The sequence below is a fragment of the Podarcis erhardii genome, assembly GCF_964252035.2.
Source record: "Podarcis erhardii genome assembly, chromosome: 13".
In the NCBI taxonomy this organism is placed as follows: Eukaryota; Metazoa; Chordata; class Lepidosauria; order Squamata; family Lacertidae; genus Podarcis; species Podarcis erhardii.
The window spans coordinates 52,870,148-52,889,004 of record NC_138502.1 but is presented as its reverse complement, the minus strand read 5'-3'; the positions used below and the strand labels follow the sequence as shown (position 1 = coordinate 52,889,004).

The 18,857-nt window shown below is 39.9% G+C and overlaps 1 protein-coding gene across 3 annotated transcripts in view; it reads right to left on the bottom strand.

The window, feature by feature from the left end:
- ZPBP (zona pellucida binding protein) overlaps positions 1-18,857 on the bottom strand; it is a 42,535-nt gene that overhangs the window by 13,098 nt on the left and 10,580 nt on the right. For 2 of the 3 annotated variants that reach the window (XM_081835107.1, XM_081835108.1), the window contains exons 2-6: positions 13,690-13,752; positions 12,336-12,461; positions 6,194-6,343; positions 4,293-4,511; positions 2,193-2,269 (exon numbers count right to left, since the gene is read on the bottom strand). In XM_081835107.1, coding sequence (XP_081691233.1) covers positions 2,193-2,269; positions 4,293-4,511; positions 6,194-6,343; positions 12,336-12,461; positions 13,690-13,752 — 635 coding nt within the window. The remainder of the gene's footprint in view (positions 1-2,192; positions 2,270-4,292; positions 4,512-6,193; positions 6,344-12,335; positions 12,462-13,689; positions 13,753-18,857) is intronic. The other variant, XM_081835109.1, reaches the window with a different exon arrangement.

Sequence of the window (18,857 nt, the reverse complement as noted above, 5' to 3'; positions counted from 1 at the left end):
GTACACTGACAAAATGTTTAGCCATTTTTATTGAGTTTCCACTGAAAAATACCAAACATCTTACTTGCATAAAAAAATAGCCTAAAATACATAATACACATTTCACACATTTTGTCCATAAAGATTCCAAGGGTGCCAATTGATCAGAAGAGATCCAGAATATATTGATATCCATTGAGAGGTATCACTGATATTTTGAAGATAGTAAGTGATGGAGGGGGGGAAATCTTTTTTGCATTTAACTTGAGCATAAAAATGGTCACGGAGGCACAGCTTTAGTCTGTCCTCTGCATATATTACACCAAAACTATCTATATCTAAATATGGTTATTTAAATTGGGCATTTAAACAAAATACTTTATTTCTTAAATAGCCTATAACCTTAGTAAAATTTTTAGCCATGACTGACATGGATAATGAGTAGCGTGCGTGTACACACACACACACACACACACACACACACACACACACGTAAAACTCAAGGCAACAAAATAATTTAATGTAGCACTGGTGTTCAGTTTGGTTAATCATGTAAAGTTGGACTCAGTCCAGCAAATTTACCTTCTCCACACAAAGGACGTGGGGATGGTCTTGAATAGCTGGGATTGAACAATTCTTGTCTACGTTTCTGTGCGATCACACACAGAGCAACCTTTTGAGATAACCATAGCTTACGGGAAGAGTTTAGTTCATAGCGCAGCACCTAATTGAAGCTTATTTATACATGGGCCCTGTTTAGCGATCCTAATGCACAGCCGTAGGTGCCAATCTTGCATTCCGCATGAAGGGTGGTGGCTGAGTGCCATTTGCAATGCCTACAACTCTTTTCCCCCTCCACCCACAGCCCCACAACAGGCAACCAGCAGCGGGAGACAGCGCTAATCACCTGTGTGAAAATGTAGCTATAACTGTAGAAGTGATATGTTTCCACCCACTAGTGCTCAATACAGAGTTCCTTATGGGTAGGCTCACACTGGGAAGACTGATCTGCAGATGGAAGCCCTTTTTAAGACAAGGATTGCTGTTTGGAGTACAGAAAACCTGCAAGTTCACAAATTTCTCTTTTTGAAATGCAAAGTACTATGTGAGAGATGACTTTTGCCTTTCCCTAAGTAAGAAGGAAAACCACTGGTCAGAGTCTTCTTGATCATAGCCATTGTGTGTGACTGCACAGAGACCAAAGAATAAGTTCAATTTATCTTATTCTTTGCGTAATTAATCTGTGTATGTGGATACAGCTTCTGGGTTGCCAATGTTTTTTCTAATACTCTCAAGTTAATATTAGAAAATATCATGAAAAAATACCTCATTAGTAGCAATAGCCAGTAATATTACTACAAATTCTAAATAGTGAGAAGTCCATCATTATGACCGGCAGGATATTTGTGGAAAGACTGTATGCTGGGGAACCTCTGCCAGATAAAATTGTAGTGATGGATAGCTTTTGCTATGCTGTTTCTTATTCAGTGCTTTGTATTTCTCCATATGGATGAATGGTGGTCATTCACCTTTATGGGAAAAAGCAAAGGATTTCAGTCAGAACCACCATTGGAGCAAAATCTGACATCCTGTAGTCTTTTCAGCTTGAAGCAAATTCTGCCCTCTCTCAGCTTTGTAGTTCATTCAGTTTACCCACTATTGCACAATAAAAGCCATGGAGAACATGCTGCAAGCAATTTCTTCCTCCTTCCATGAACATGCTTCCATTATGCATTCATATCCATTGTGTGATGCTACTGTATAATGTGTGTCAACAACTGGCTTCTAAAACTATTTTTTGAGGGTGCAAAGACTTATTAGGAAATTTGGAACCATCTTCTCATAACCTTACAATGCAACAGCACAGCTAGATCAGACCAACATCTATCTAGTCCAGCACCCTGTTTTTTTACAGTGCCTGACTAGGTACCTTGGGAAATCTTATAAACAGAACACAAAGACTAAACACCACAGTTCCCAGAAACTTGTATTCAGAGGTCTACTGCCTTTTAACCCAGAGGCTCCACATAGCTAACAGTTGTTGACAAAGCTATCCTCCATGAATGCATCCCATCCCCCTTTGAAGTCATCAAAGCCAGCGGTCATCATTATTACCTTTTTAAACATTCCAATCCCTTTTTAAATGATGAAGAGTTAGAAACAATGGTAAACTTCTGCTGACTTTTATTTCCTTTAAGGTGGATCTACACTACCTTTCGTAATCTTCTTGTGACGTCACATGCGCTTTTCTGACACACACTTTTGCCTTTCTCTGTATCTAAAGAAGCAACTGTAAAATAATGTTCTGCTTTACAAGGGAAGCAACACACATTGCACAACATAAAGCATTGTTTTCCAAGGTCATTAATTGCATCCATTTAAATGCAAACCTTTAAGCCACATTTCTTAATAAATCTCAGGAATTTTATGAAGTTAAAAAATCTTTGTTGTTTATTTATTTATATACCACTTGATTGTTTTTTAAAAAGCCCTATTTCTTATTCAAGGGTCACCAACTGTTAGGAATTTTACAATTATATTCTTATACCCATACAACTGAAAAAGGATGTTGCTTTTTCAGGAGTGGAGAAATGTTTGGGCCCGACAGGCGAGTTCTTTCTCTCTCCCACCCTAGTGGGCCAACTATGACAGGTGAGTGAGATCACCCACCTGTCAATCATCTGGCATCATATCGCCACCAGGTAATTGAGAGGTGGGTATTCTTGCCCACCTATCAAAGTTGGAGGTGGGGGAGGATACTGCTCGAACTGGACTGATGTGCAAGCCTATTTTCTGCAGCCACCAGGTATGGGGTAGGTGAGCATGGTTATGAGAAAGCAGCCTGGAGGGCCGTGTATGACCCACAGGGTGGTTTCCCATGCCTGCTGGAAAACATTTTGCACAAAAGTTAACACGGTAACTTACAACTTCAATGTGTTTTTGCACATTTCTAAGTCCCTTAACTCTCATCTTCATTGTTTTTAAGAAATACATATACATAGTCATACATTTCCTTCCACATACTTTTGATTAGGACTAAGCCCATTCTGATGTTAAATAGGTTAACTCTGCTCTAGCCCAGACATAGAGCTCAGAATGTTAAAAGCAGTGATAATGCAAAAGTGTGGAGATGGATCTTGCTATGAAATTAAGACAGTGCTATCGTAAAAAATAAATCAATTGAAAGCCATACACCAATCCTGCAATGGCTTAAAAATGTGGAAAAACTGTGGGTGATATCCAACAGTCATACTCAGAATAGACCCACTGAAATCAATGCATTTAGTGCACTGATACCACCACCCTGTGTTATTGCTACCAAGAACTAAAATGCTGCCGTACAATAAAAACGACATACTAACATTACTCTTCAGTATCATGTCAGTAACATCATTCTCTGTTTCTCTGACCTTCAGCAACAACTCAATTTGCAATTCTATTTGTACCTTTATTTGAGTGAAAGATTTCCGGTATATTCAGAAAATTGAAAGAGCACCCAACTATTTTCACAGAGACATTTTTTTAACGTTTGAGTCTTGGAATAGTTTCAGGATTGGCATCCATTATGGTCTGTGATACAAGCTGCAATATTTTGCTACTAAAAAGTCTACATTTTGAAGGGCAACTAGATCACTATTATTTTAGTAGCCAAAGATTTGGTTTGGTTCACCCTAACCAACCTTAGCTAAGCCCTGGTTGAGCAAAACGTGTGTAGGCTCCTGGAGAGGAATTTGCAGCTGTTCTGCTCATCCCTGGTTCTTTTTCTTGCGCTCTTTCTTTGCTAAACACAAGCTGTAACCAGGAACAAACCTTGATTATAGCTCATGGTTAGCGAGAAGAGAACTTACCCATGAGCCCCAAATCAGAAAACAGTTCCATGTGGTGTAACAACAATGAGGACTGAGGAGCAATATGGCTGCAAGCTCCTTTCTGGGTATGTGTGGACACACTAAGCCACTGTTTGGAATAGTTTGGCTTGAGAAGCAGGCCATTATGGGTCAATAAATGAGAAAGTGGTTTTTTAAAAGCTGATTAAAAAATTTGTTCCAAAGAAACAACTGAAATCTCAAACAGTATGTTCTGATTCACAAAATATTTTAAAATAATCCAATCAATTAACAAAACAGGAAAGTTACCAAAAATGCAGTATCAACTGTGCATTCAAATAAGTTACTTATTATATACACTTTTCAGACAGCATTTGTACAAATAGTGCCTTTCCATGTATCTGGCTGATGGCGGTAAAACATTTTTAATACATGTATCACAACATTTTTTATTCAAGCAATTCTTCAAAAGGCAACAAATTTTACCTGTAAAAGTGAAGAAGATTTCATTTTGCATTCCAGCTCTCTGCATTTTTACATGATGGCATTCTGATTTGCGTAATGCAACCTCACAGGATAGCTCAACGACAAGCTTGGTCAGTATCTGAAGCAACTTCTTCTCAAATGAAGTGTTATAGATACTGTTGCAGGGAGCTGCATGATATCGTGCTGTAAACTCATAGTAAAAGTTAGGGTCAGAGTAAGCTGCAGAAGAAAAACACAAGATTAACATTTCAGCTTTCCCCTTTTATTGATGGTATTATAAAATGATTTGAGTTACATTTTGAACTGTTGATTAACAAACACATGCTTTTATTATACACCTTTTGGTTTTCACGGAGGCTTGGAAAATGCCATCCAAGCCAAAGATTACACCAAAGATCCAAACTACAACAGGCACAACCAAGTGGTTAGGCTGTGTGGGTTATTATTTTTCTTATGAACATCAAATTGCTTTTGAAACTTCCCCTAGTTTCTAAAGAAGTTTAGCAGCAGCATAAAGGCTGCTCTTCAAGAAACACAAATCCAAAGATTTCTTCATCATCCAGGGTTCATGCAGTTCTTCCTATCCAGGCGTACATTACAACTCAATCTCCCAATCTGTTTTGATAAGTCAAGAGAGTTTGGGACTAGAAGTGGAAAGCCGAAATCCCTGTTTACTTACAAAGTACACTGGATGACCTAGAGTCAGTTATGACCTGTCAACCTATCCTCCCTCACAGGGTAGTTGGGGGAAGGACCAGGAAAGACCATGTATGTCACTTCGATTCCCTTGGTGGAAGGGGAGGATCTAAATGTAATGATAATTGAAGGAAAATGGTACATAAGAATATCTCAAAGACAACTTGCTTTAAAAATGAAGAGAATACAAAAGAATGATTGGTTTCACAAAACAAAAAAGAGTGAAACAGAAGCAGTCAGATGCATCTGTTTAGAATGTTTTATTGGAACTGTAATTGTAATTTCAACAACCTTTTGAAAATACCTCTGTACTGAGCAGTCCAACAGACACAGTGCAATGGATATAATGCCTGACTCAGCATGCCCATGATTACAGGGGTTGGTTCTAAGCTGTGTTTCTCATGAGCACAGCAGATCAGAAATGTTCCACTGTGCTCAGATTTCTGCTGACAGGTGGCATCTACACCTATGCAAGCTCTGGGTCAGATACCAATTGCACCACAGGGCTGCTCAGCTGCTATAGAGCCACAATAATATAAGATCTGCCCAATTGAATTCCTTTCACTCAAATTCATAGAAAAGTATGAAATACTAAGTTTAGAAGGAAGCAGCAGCAGCAAAACTTTAATTCAAGAAAATAACCAGATCTCTAGAAGTGCTGACTATAGCAGGGATGGGGACCCCTACAGAACTCCCGTCATCCCTGATCAATGGCTAAGTTGGCTTGCGCAAATGGGGGCTGGGAGTCCACAGCAAAGGAAAAAAGCCCCCCACCCCCGTGCATTCCTAATCAATAAAACATGAACTTCTTTTCAGTTGCTTAAAAGTTAGGAAAACTAGGAACTCAGGTATCTGGAATATGCTCCCTGTTAACTCAAAAGTCAGAGAGTGCTTCCTGGGGACAGCAACAAAGGCCTTTACAGACACCATGACGCCCATGGGCACCAGGTTGGTAACCCCCAACTTCTGATTGAGAAGACTAAAGAAAATCTGTTTGGGATATACCACATGTTGTCTATCAATGAGAATCAAATGTAAATGGTTTTGATTTTGCTCATTAAGGGTGAAATGCAGAAGACAATGAAGCACATCACCAAACTCAACTCGGATTTTTAACTATGCACTGATTTTCCCTCATAATTCCAACAAATCCACTAATATTTTTAAAAGGAAAAATGGTTCAGAAATGAAGGTGAATTTCTTACCATAAATGATATATTTGATTAAATAGCTTTTTTCATCTTGTTCAATGGTTGGCTTAAAAACAAGAGAACATGTGTAGACTCCACTGAACTCATTTTTGAAGTGTCGGAATAGCAAAGTTCCTGTTGGTGTTATTTTCACAGTCTGATTTTCTATTTCAAAAAATGTAACAAATTTAGTTTTACTGAAAAAGAAATTACCACCACCCAACTATTGCTTCATACTGCATCCTTTCCATATTTATTCCATATTTATTACATCCTCATGGATAGTAAAATTATGCATGAACAAGTAATTACACTTTAAGGTCCCAATATCTCACAAATATGTATAGATTTCTGTGAATATTGCTTTTTCTATGGGACTCATTAGTTTTCAAGAATAAAGATTAAACTGGCCACACACATTCCTAACTCAGTGAGGCTATACCTCATACTCACCCAGAAAGGTATTTCCACAACAGCTCAACACACATACACCATTTTTCTAGGGATACCCAGAAAACGCACCGAGAATATTGTTGAAGAAAATGCAATTACAAATTAAGGAAGGTGGATTTGGAATTCCAAATTTGGAATTATACCATCATGCTTATTTATTGACAAGTAGCAAACACTGGAGACCTGCTGACGGTTGTAATCTCCTAAGTTGGGCAAGGTTGGAGTATAAATATATAACACCTTTAGTTGGGTGGACAATATTACAATCAAAATATTTGAAAGTTCCATCAAATCTTGAAACAATTAAGCCAGTTAGAAAGATTTGGAACATATTCGCTAATAAAAATAAATTTGATTCATTTGCACATGCTAAACCTACTCTGTGAAAAATCCTATTTTAATAATTGGAAAAAAGATGGTAATGTGGAAAAACTGGATGATAGGTGTATTGACCCTGGACCAACTGATAGATGAGGAAGACGAATTTTGTACGTACGATGCTCTGAGAGAAAAACACTATCAGCCAGAGGTGGCCCAATGGCAATACTTGCAGCTACAACATCTTTTAGTAACTTTGTTTGGTCCAGCAGCCTTCACAGCATCTGAGACACCTGAATGTTTGGTGCAAATGGATAATTCATTTGAAACTAAAAAGTCAGTGATTACTTTATAAAGATATTAATTATCAACAAATATGTTTCATACACAGAGCTTAAGAAATGATTGAAATTAAGAATTGGAATGTTCACTATTACCTAGACAATGGGAAAATGTCTTGGCTTTGGTATCAGATGTATCAGTGGGTCTTAAATTAAGATTTACACAACATAAACTACTACATAGAATCTACTGAACACCCTGACACTTGTATAAGAAAGGCCTATCAAATGTTTCTTTGAAACATATGCTTTTATTATGTCCCACACTTACTAAGTTTTGGGAGAATGTGCTGGACTATATAAACAAGACACTATGGGAAAATGTAAGATTTTCAGAGGTGCTCTTATATACCCATTGTATCGAAATTGACAACAGAACAGCAAAAATGGATCCTATGCACCCTAATGGTGGCCAAGAGACTGGTACTGATGAAATGAAAGAATATGATTCCCCTTAATCAATGACAACATGACAACACTGGCAACATATGAACAGGCAGCTTATAGACACAGACTTTCTTTGGATAAATACAATATCTGGAATGAATTTACACAGAATATATTAGGTTACTGACAATTATATGTACATTAGGATAATAAGAATATACACATCTGAATATTAATGTATGGTAATGTAAGAGTATTATTTCTTTTTTTTCATTCTCACTTTTTTTCTTTTTTCCTCACTCTATCTTTTTATAATTGAAATTATCTTAATAAAATGTTAAATAAAAAATAAAGATAAAAAATGAATTTAATAAAATAAAGATAAAGATAAAAATAAATAAATAAAAATAAATAAATAAAATAAAAATAAATAAAATAAAAATAAAGATAAAAATAAAGATAAAAAATGAAAATGAATATTGTGGGGACACAATAGGCAGACAGTAAGTTACCATGTTCAAATAAACACAATAGAGCTAATAGACATCCTTTCACTCATGACATTCTCCCAGGATGCCTCTCCAAGAATACTGAACTGAGATTTCTGCCCAGAAAGTATCATTGTTCCGATTTATTGGACAATCCTATATTATTATTATTTTTTATAATAATATTTATTAGAAATTTCCAATTACAACAAAATAAAAAGAACAAAACATCCCAATTTAAAATCTTATTTTCAATAACATCTTTCCAGGACTTCCCCTCCCCTCCCCCCTCTTGTATTCCAATTCTTACAATTAAATTCAGCAAGTTCTTATCCCAGATTTTGAACTTATTATCATTAGCCCAATTTTAAATATATTTTCCCATCCCCTAAAATCGACCTGTTCCCTTCCACGCGTTCCCCCCTTTAATATACAATACAAATTAAAATAATCAAATATAATTAATTAAGATAAAATTATAAAATATAATTAAGATAATCAAATATAATTTTACGCCCTTTGGATTCCAAATTTCCCTCCCCCCTTTCCCGGTTGCGTTCCCAATGTTCTTCAACGTCTGATGTCTTCCTGGAGCTCCCACATCTATCTAGGCCATAGTCCTTTACCAGTCATCTTTAATTTCGAATGTCCAATCTTGGAAGGAGTCTATCTCAAAAAGGCCCATTTCTTCCATCCAGATTTTTATATTTAGGAGTAAAAACTCCAATTTTATTTCTTTAGACCTTTCAAATCTGGATGTCCCAAATGTTCCCACTTCCAACTTTATCCAATTCTTGTTGTTCTTGTTGATCTCTCTCCTTTTTTTTTCCCCTGCTCTCCTGCACAAATGTTCTAATTCCAAAAACTTCTAATTCCTCTGCAGAGGCTCTGTTATTCAGGAACAAAACATTATGCCAAGTCCCTTCCATTCTTCAATAGATAAATCTATTGTCTCCTTTAGTGTGTAGACCTCTGTAGACAAAATAGTGTTCCATTTCTGCAGTTTCCCAGGAGATAAAAAGTTCTATTCAAATTCCAAGCCAACAATACTTGTAATATCCCTCAGCTCCTCTAGATGGATTGCAATAACTCAGTTCCCTTCCAGATCACGCCCACCAGTCAAAATAACTTGTTATTCCTTGTTTTAAACAATTTGTATCCAATTTATAACAAATGTAACCGGCAAAGTCCTCGTAACAAAGTTCTCATTTTTGTTCTTCCGCTTTGACAGCTCTTTGACAGCTGTCAAAACCTCTCTTTCTCTTCTCCCGGCGCTCTCAAAAATCGCTCCCAGGATTCCGGGGGGGGGGGGTTGCTTTTTAATTCAATTCCACTTTTCTCCTCCAGCTCAGTCTTATAATTTTCCATCGCGAAGTTAGTAACTTTGTCAAAATAGGGTTGCGCTCGATCTTAGTTGTCAAATCCTTTACTTTAACTCCTCTACGACGGGGGGGGGGGGCTGACTTCCTTTTTGCGCCTCCCCCGCTCGCTCCAATTTTTTAAAAAAATTTATCCCCCTTTTTAGTCCAGGTTCCAATTACTCACGGATTATTCTTTTAAGTCCAAATTTTCAATAGAAGAAGTCAGCGCTCTCCGTCGAATGGCATGCGGCTTCGCTCGGCAGGGGAAGCGGAGGACTCAAAGCACCCCCCCCCGTCACCCGTTCCGCAGCCTTTAAAAAGGCTCCTTCGCGGGTCGGGGGGGGGGCGCAAAAGGTGCCAGCCGAGTCACCATGTCCATGGGTTTCAGCGCCCATGGTTTTTGAGGGTCCCCGCGTTGCCGGCGCGGTAGGACCCAGCCCCTGCCGAGCAGGCTCCCTCCGGAGCTCGGAGGGAGTCCGCCATTCGGCGATGGCGCCAACCCGGAAGTCCCAATCCTATATTATTAGAACATTGATAACCCCTCTCAAGGAAGTGTAGGTTCAAACTGTCCTGTATCCCACTGGATGAAGAACTGAAAGAACTCAAACTCAGATTACAATTTCTACTAAAACCTTCAATATTCAAATTGGTACAATACATAGGCAAAGTAGAATTTGAAGGTCCAGCACATACAACCCATGACTAAGCAAGCAGAGATGTTGATCCAACAAGAGTCACAGCCACTTTAATCCCATTATATGGGACTGGGGTGGGCACAACTTAGCATGGAAATCAAGACATTCTGACATGACCATTTAATTCCTACGAGGAATCTAAGTCAGTACTATGCAGCTGCAGATTGCAATGAACATTTGAGCACAGGTCTTTCAGGAGGAAGTATGGGACAAAGGACAACAAACAAACAAACAGGCTATTTTAGTTGCAAAACTTTTAGTAGTAATTATTGGAATATCAAGAAGGTTCTGTTTGGCCTAAAGGGAGAGCAGAAAATAAGTTCAAGGGCAAGCTTAAAGAAAGATCAGTCAAAACTATTGTACAATAATTATTTTTTTAATCCATGTGAATACAGTCATGATCTCAGACACATTAAGGTTGCCTTAGGCCTCTTAGTCTCTTGGGAGAAGGAAAATCCAAGAATAAGCAAAGCCTTGAAATTCCAGATGCAACTAAAGCGTATTTAAAAATTGCTTTTGCAATTCCACCATTAGAAATCATTAGAATTGCACATATTCTGTACAAGAAAGGCTTTTGAGAGTCCAAATTACTAAATGAAACTTTTTGTACACCATTTCACTGCCATTATTGGCCACTGGGTTTTTTTATTTTCAAATAAATCTCAAGCAAATGAAACTGTCATGTTGTTGGCATCCATCTGTCTGGGGAGGAGTGCACCTTTGCAGGTGAGGTCAAGCTGTTGGGAGATTGCAGCACCTGCTGTGGCTGTAGAGACTGATGCAGGAGAGACATGTTTTGCTGCAGCTGGGGTAGAGGAAGGCATCCAGTTGTGCTGTTGCAGATGCACCACGGCATTTCTTCTCTCTGTGCTCCACCAGTGCTCATTTCTCCTCCGGTCACTGCTATGGATAACAACTTGACTGCCTACGGGTACTGCAGTCCTCTGCAAGGGATTTCCACATGGCAGGATTGATGTTGCCAGCCTTCATGCCAAGTTTGCAGACATCTTTGTAACTCAAGAGTTGGTTTGCCAATGGGCCTGGGGCCAGCTCACCAAAAGCATGTCCTTGGGGGATCCTGCCATTTTGCATCCTGTGGACATGACCAAGCCAGTGTAGATGTCACTGAGACAGGAGTGTAAACATGCTCAGAATTTGGGTTTGGGAAAGCACATCTTTGTTTGGAATTCTGTCCTGCCTTGTGACACCCAAAATCCTCCTGACGCAGCGCATGTGGAAGGCATTGAGGCATCACTCCTGAAAGTTTTAAGTTGTCCACAACTCACTTCCATAAAGCAATGGGCTCAACACCTTGATAAAGCCTGGTAGACCTTCATCTTAGTATTGAACATTAGCATCATATTTTCCCATACCCTTTCGGAGAAGCGAGCCACTGCTTATAGCTGCCTTGCCAATCCAGCTCAGCCAATACAAGTCACTTATGCAACTCCATTGCTAAGGGCAGAAGAATCCAATTCAGTCTTCACTCTGAAGTAGGTCAGTTCAAGTTTATTAATAGTCTGCAGACCTTCAAATTCCAAAACATTGTATTTGATTCCATACAATGGAAAAATGCAAAGAATAATTCACTTTTCATTGGTAAGAATGTACACAAGATGAAAAAAACCAACTAGCACCCCCATCAATTATGTAAAAGCTGCTAGCCAGATGTCAAGCCTTGCCTAGAACAAGCAGCTAAAGGTGTGTGCTTGGGAGCAGCAAACCTTTCAAGCGAAAACAACAAAATTGACAGAACCACCTCAAGTTTAGAATCTACCCCTAAAATTCACCGTTAGACCCCAGACAAAAGCTATGCCATGGATTTACCAACAAAGTCTTTAAGGGCAGGGCAAAACTGGCTCATATATGTAAGAAAACATTTTAACCAGAATTTATCTCTTTTCGGGGGGGGGGGGGTGGATCACTGAAACACTGAGTTCTTTTTCCAAGCGGGGGCAGGGGGTGTGTGGGTGTGGGTGGTGTCATTTTACCTCAATTCTAAGCAATTAGAGAGGTTTGGATACAGAGTAGCATGGCTCAGTCACATCTCACTCAACAGTTTAGTACAACATCCAAATGCAGCCAGCTGGACTTAAAAGAGTAAGAAACCTTACCTGTAACCAGGTCACCTCCAGGTCCATGCCACTGAAATATTGGATCGATCAATTCTGAATTTCTCAGACGCTTTGTTACACATAGAATACGTGGACTGTTATGATTCAACCTGACGTACACTTTGACTGAAAATACAGTATAATTTAATCATCAATTGTAGGCAAAGCAAAGTACATCAAAAGTTCAATGGAATTCTACTAATAAAAACAAGGCTATGCTTTAAACAGAAAAGTATTTTGATTGCAAGATTAATTCTCAAGCCGTACGTTGCATCTTCACCTTTTCTTGTGCATTCTGCTCCATATTTAGAAGGTGCCAACCCTGGTGTCCTTTTTTTTTTTTTTTTTTTTGCCAGGTCCCCAGGATCCTCAGAACCTCAAATAGTCTCTTGACCTCAGAGACTGCCTGGTGAAACCCTTACTCCAGGGGCTAGGAGATGACTTTTTCTCACAAGAACCCTTTTTTGTTTTTATTTCCTAGGTGTATGGCTTTTCTCCCTGCACCCACATCTAAATGTCCATAGCATAGTAGTTCCATTCACCAGCCCATGCTATTCTGCAATATTCCCTTCCTCCCAGAATCAGTCTCTTTCCTTTCTGGTTCTAATTGCAGCCTGTCTATTTTATTTCTACCTTCCTGGTCTTGTCCTTTCCCCTCTTCTAGCATCTGTTCCCTTCCACTCATGGCTCCTGTATCCTCCTGGCACTTAAGATACAAACACATAGGCAGCTCTCCTACAAACTCAGAACTGTTTGAACATGCTTAATGGCACATGCTAAGAAGCCAACTGGATCCAGTCCTACATACCCTCAACAAAGATAAAACCAAGACTTTCTAAACCATACTAGAAACAAGTAGCAGGAAAAAAATGTGTACACGTTAAAGGGGAAACAGGGAAAATCTGGTAATTGTTCTGTCAAAATACGAAGTCACATGTACAACTTCAAACACCTTTTTATATCATTCCATATTGCTTTGGCAACCTATCAAATGAAAGCAGCACTGTTCAAGAATATGTTTTTGACGCTCCCTCATTCTAAGTTTTGATGTAGTTAAATACTATTTTAAAAAATTTAGAATTATTTTTGGCAAGTATATTATTCTGCAATAGTCAATACCACTCTAACACGGCAATCTTATGCATGTCTACTCAGACATGAGTCCCACTGAGTTCAATGGGCTTCCTTCCAAGTTAGATGTTTAGGATTGCAGTCTTAGTGTCACAGAATAATCATATAAATAGTATAACTGACCTTAAAGAAAACAGTATTTTAAAATCCAGCCATAACATTTTAATTGTTCAAAAGACTTCAAAAGATTAACATGAATGAATTTAAAATATTTACTTTATACCTGGTAAATTGGTTGATCCTACAACTTTCAATGTACTAGAATCTGTACTGGCCAAAGTATGAACTGTCAAAACAGAATTTTTAAGAGTTAGCATAAAAATTCAAGCTTCTTAGGAATAAAAAAAAATGACGATTGATCATAACAAAATCAATGAACTTGAGCAAGTACCGTATTTTTCGCCCTATAGGACGCACCGTCCCATAAGGAGCACCTAGTTTTTTTGGGGGGAAATAAAGGGGAAAAAATTATTCCCCCCCCCCAGGTGCAGGGCTGGGGAAGCCCGAGCTTCCCCCAACCCCAGCCCCCAGAACAGGCAACTCTCCGCAAGCCGCGGGAGCCCAGCGCTGGGCTCCCGCGCCTTGCGGAGAGCCGCGCGAAGCCTGGAGAGTGATAGGGGTCGGGGCACGCCCCTCTCATAGGATGTAGGATGTAGCCTACCTTGATTTCAGCAAGGCATTTGACAAGGTGCCCCATGATATTCTTGTAAAGAAGCTGGTAAAATGCGGACTTGACTATGCTACCACTCAGTGGATTTGTAACTGGCTGACTGACCGAACCCAAAGGGTGCTCATCAATGGTTCCTCTTCATCCTGGAAAAGAGTGACTAGTGGGGTGCCACAGGGTTCTGTCTTGGGCCCGGTCATATTCAACATCTTTATCAACGACTTGGATGATGGACTCAAGGGCATCCTGATCAAATTTGCAGATGACACCAAACTGGGAGGGGTGGCTAACACCCCAGAGGACAGGATCACACTTCAAAACGACCTTGACAGATTAGAGAACTGGGCCAAAACAAACAAGATGAATTTTAATAGGGAGAAATGTAAAGTATTGCACTTGGGCAAAAAAAATGAGAGGCACAAATACAAGATGGGTGACACCTGGCTTGAGAGCAATACATGTGAAAAGGATCTAGGAGTCTTGGTTGACCACAAACTTGACATGAGCCAACAGTGTGACGCGGCAGCTAAAAAAGCCAATGCAATTCTGGGCTGCATCAATAGGAGTATTGCATCTAGATCAAGGGAAGTAATAGTGCCACTGTATTCTGCTCTGGTCAGACCTCACCTGGAGTACTGTGTCCAGTTCTGGGCACCACAGTTCAAGAAGGACACTGACAAACTGGAACGTGTCCAGAGGAGGGCAACCAAAATGGTCAAAGGCCTGGAAACGATGCCTTATGAAGAACGGCTAAGGGAGCTGGGCATGTTTAGCCTGGAGAAGAGGAGGTTAAGGGGTGATATGATAGCCATGTTCCAATATATAAAAGGATGTCACATAGAGGAGGGAGAAAGGTTGTTTTCTGCTGCTCCAGAGAAGCGGACACGGAGCAATGGTTCCAAACTACAAGAAAGAAGATTCCACCTAAACATTAGGAAGAACTTCCTGACAGTAAGAGCTGTTCGACAGTGGATTTTGCTGCCAAGGAGTGTGGTGGAGTCTCCTTCTTTGGAGGTCTTTAAGCAGAGGCTTGACAACCATATGTCAGGAGTGCTCTGATGGTGTTTCCTGCTTGGCAGGGGGTTGGACTCGATGGCCCTTGTGGTCTCTTCCAACTCTATGATTCTATGATTCTATGACCCCTCTCGCTCTCCAGGCTTCAGCGAATGCCTGCATTCACCCCATAGGACGCACACACATTTCCCCTTTATTTTTGGAGGGGAAATAGTGCGTCCTATGGGGCGAAAAATACGGTATAATTAGGCAGTGACTGTAACAAGAGACATGATAATAAATCATAGGTTATGAAGCAGTGGTCAAGGACCATGGTGGCCCATCCCCCTCCCTTCCCACCTGTCACTTGCTGGCTTTGGAGAAGAACCGACCTTGAATTATGCCAGAGCTACCCATCACATCAAAACTCCAACATAGCCTCAGTGCAGTGCTGTGGATAGAATTTCAGATGTGGATGCTACTGCAGGGATCAAATTCACACACTTTTGGTGTCACTCATTCACTTTCAGACTAAGTAACCTTACAGAATGCAATGTAATGATTCCCATGAAAAGCTGTTTGAGCTCCTTGGAAGGGCAATTTTTAAAAGTCTGAGAGATTTAGTAGAAGAGCTGCTGCAGATGGCAAACACATAACAATGATAAAGATAAAATATCATTCTATGGTAACCTCCCTTTTATTCCTTTCTTTATCTTCATTTGGAAAGAGGATAGATCTTCTTTTAAAAAGTACAGTTGTACCTTGGTTGTTGAACGCCTTGCGACTCAAATGTTTTGGCTCCCAAACACCGCAAACCCGGAAGTGAGTGTTCCAGTTTGTGAATGTTCTTTGGAACCCGAACATCGAACACAGCTTCCGCTTGAGTGCAGGAAGCTCCTACAGCCAATCAGAAGCTGCACCACTTCCGGTCGGCGCCAGCGATTAATGGCGGACTTCTCCCGGAGCTCCGAGAGAAGTCTGCTCCGCGGGTTCGGGTCCTGCCGCTACGGCAAAGCGGGGACCCTTAGAAATCGCAGGCAGTGAAGCCTGAGAACAAGGAGGCTCGGCGGGTGCCTTAGGGGTCTCCCCAAACCGTGAAGGAGCCTTTTTAAAGGCTTCGGAACGGCGCGGAGGGAGCGCGGCACTGAGAGCTGTCACCCAGTCCGTGGAGCGAAGCCGCATCGCCATTATCGGAGAGCGCTGATTTCTTCCGGCAAATTGGACTTAAAAACAACTACTCGTGAGTAGGAATAAAAAGCTTAAATTGGACTTAAGAATTTTATAAATTCCATCACGGGAAAAGGTACAAAAAGGAAGTCTGCCTTTCCCGATCTGTAGACATAGCAAAGCAAAGAGACTGCTAAACTGTAACCTTTGAAGACTGTATCTTGCCTAAGTGTAACCCATTGACAAAAAGCAAGATTTAACCCCCCACTTAGCCGGCAGGAGCGGTGGGGGAGAATTCCTGTTGAAAGTTTATTACCTGCATGAAAGGAGAAGGGAAACTATATCCATTGTCTTTACATCCTGAGGGAGGACTGCCTTGAAAGGGATAAAGACCTCTGAATTGTGGAACAACTTTGTGAACTTTATTGAACTTTGTTGAAAGATACTGTACTTGAGGACTGTCTTTTAAAACTGCTACATATCTGCAACTATTTAGAAAAGAGCTGGGACTAGGGCTTCTCTCTCTTTGTAAGAAGAACTGGGGGGGGGGGGATTTGCAAACAGTATCTTTATTTTAAAAGACTGTGAAACTAAGTTGGGAACTTCCCCCCCTAGAGGAGACTTTGTTACTTTTTGAAACAACTAAGCTACTAGAAGCCCAGCCAGTGGAAATTTCCTATTGAAAACAAACTCTCAAGCCTGAGACTGACCTTGGCTGGGCATGATAGTGGCATGGCAAATGACAAAAGAAAGATAGAATCATTTCAGGAGAAAAGTCTTAGATCCGGCAGACAATACAGAGTTGATACCTCACAGCAAAGAAGGGCCTCACTGACAGGAGCAGCTGCTGCCTCACAAACAAAATCTAAAACTATGTCATCAGAAGATGTTTTGACCAAAGCACTGGAAAAAATAAATCAATCTTTGGAACTTCTTACGAAACAAGGGAGTGATACAAGTAAACAAGTTGCAGAAACGAATAAAAATGTAGCTGAGATTTCAGCAAAACTTGATTTGAATACTTCAAGCATAAAAGAATTGGGAACACAAGTTAGTGCAAATGCTCAAAATATAGAGAAACTTTTAGAAGAATCAGCAACTACTAGGAAAATTGCCGAGGAGGCAAAGGAGCTTGCAACTGCAACACAAGAGAGAATACCACCGGTTGTTAAGAAACTGGCGGACCATGATTTGTCCTTTGCTATGCTGGACCTACAAAGGAAAGAACGGAATCTAAGATTGAGATTTGTACCAGAAAAAGAACAGGATAATTTGGTGGACTTTCTTACAAAAGAGTTCCTTGACTTTTGGCAAGAGGGCCTAGAAGAGGATGAAGTAAAGATTGTGAGTGCATTTAGACTTGGAATAAGACAAAAAAAGAACAAGGCAAGAGACTGCTTGATTACTTTGAGATCAAAGGAAGAAAGAGATAAAATTCTGAATCTGCACTACCAAAAATTATTGGAAATTGAAGATTCTTCTGTGGAGATTTTTAAAGATATACCTAAGCCTATTCTAGATGCGAGAGGTGACTACAGAGAGCTGGTTATATTATTGAAGAAAAGCAGAATCTTCTTTAGATGGGAATTTCCTCAAGGCCTGTCCTTTAAATATAGAGGGGGAAAAATAAGAATCAAGACACCGAGTGACAAAGACAAATTTTTGAGAGAACACGAAGAAGATCTTGTGAAGGAAGTGGAAGCTGGAGAGGAACCAACACCATCGGGAAAAGAAATCCTAGACCTAGCAAACTTATCGTTTGGATTGCAGCCACCGACAGAAGAGGAACAACAACTAGGAGCTGTAGGAGGAGTAAGTAAATAACCCCATCATGGCTCTGCGACTTCTGAGCTGGAACTGTAATGGTTTGAACATTCCTCGGAAGAGGAAGAATGTATTTCATATATTAAACAAACAACAATTGGATTTAATTTGCTTACAAGAGACACATGTGATGAGAGCACATAGATTACTTATTAACAAAAAATTAGGACAAGAATTTGTCTCATCTGATAGAGTGAAAAAAATAGGAGTTGTTATATATGCAAAAGACAGATTGATGCCGAAATTGATATTTAAAGATGAACAAGGAAGATATCTGGCAATTGAAATTCAAATCCAAGGACAGAAATTTTTGATTGTAGGAGTCTATGCACCGAATGAAGGTAAATCTGAGTTCTTTAAGAAGTTGCATGAGACCTTGCTGGACTTTTTAGAATGGAATGTAATTTTGATGGGAGATATGAATGGAGTTGTCTCCACAAACATGGACAAAGTGCAAAGACAAGTGATATCGAAGGATGGAAGACTACCAAAAACTTTCTTTGAATTGACTGACAATATGGATCTGGTTGACATCTGGAGAACAAAGAATCCCCTTGAGAGAGAGGGAACCTTCTTTTCTGAAGCCAAAATGACCTGGACTAGAATTGACCAAATGTGGGTTACTAGAGGATTGGCACCAAAGATAAAAAAAGTGGAAATCTGCCCAAAAACATGCTCTGACCATAACGCCGTGAAGATGGAAATGAACCAAACAACAGCTGGCACCTTCAGATGGAGAA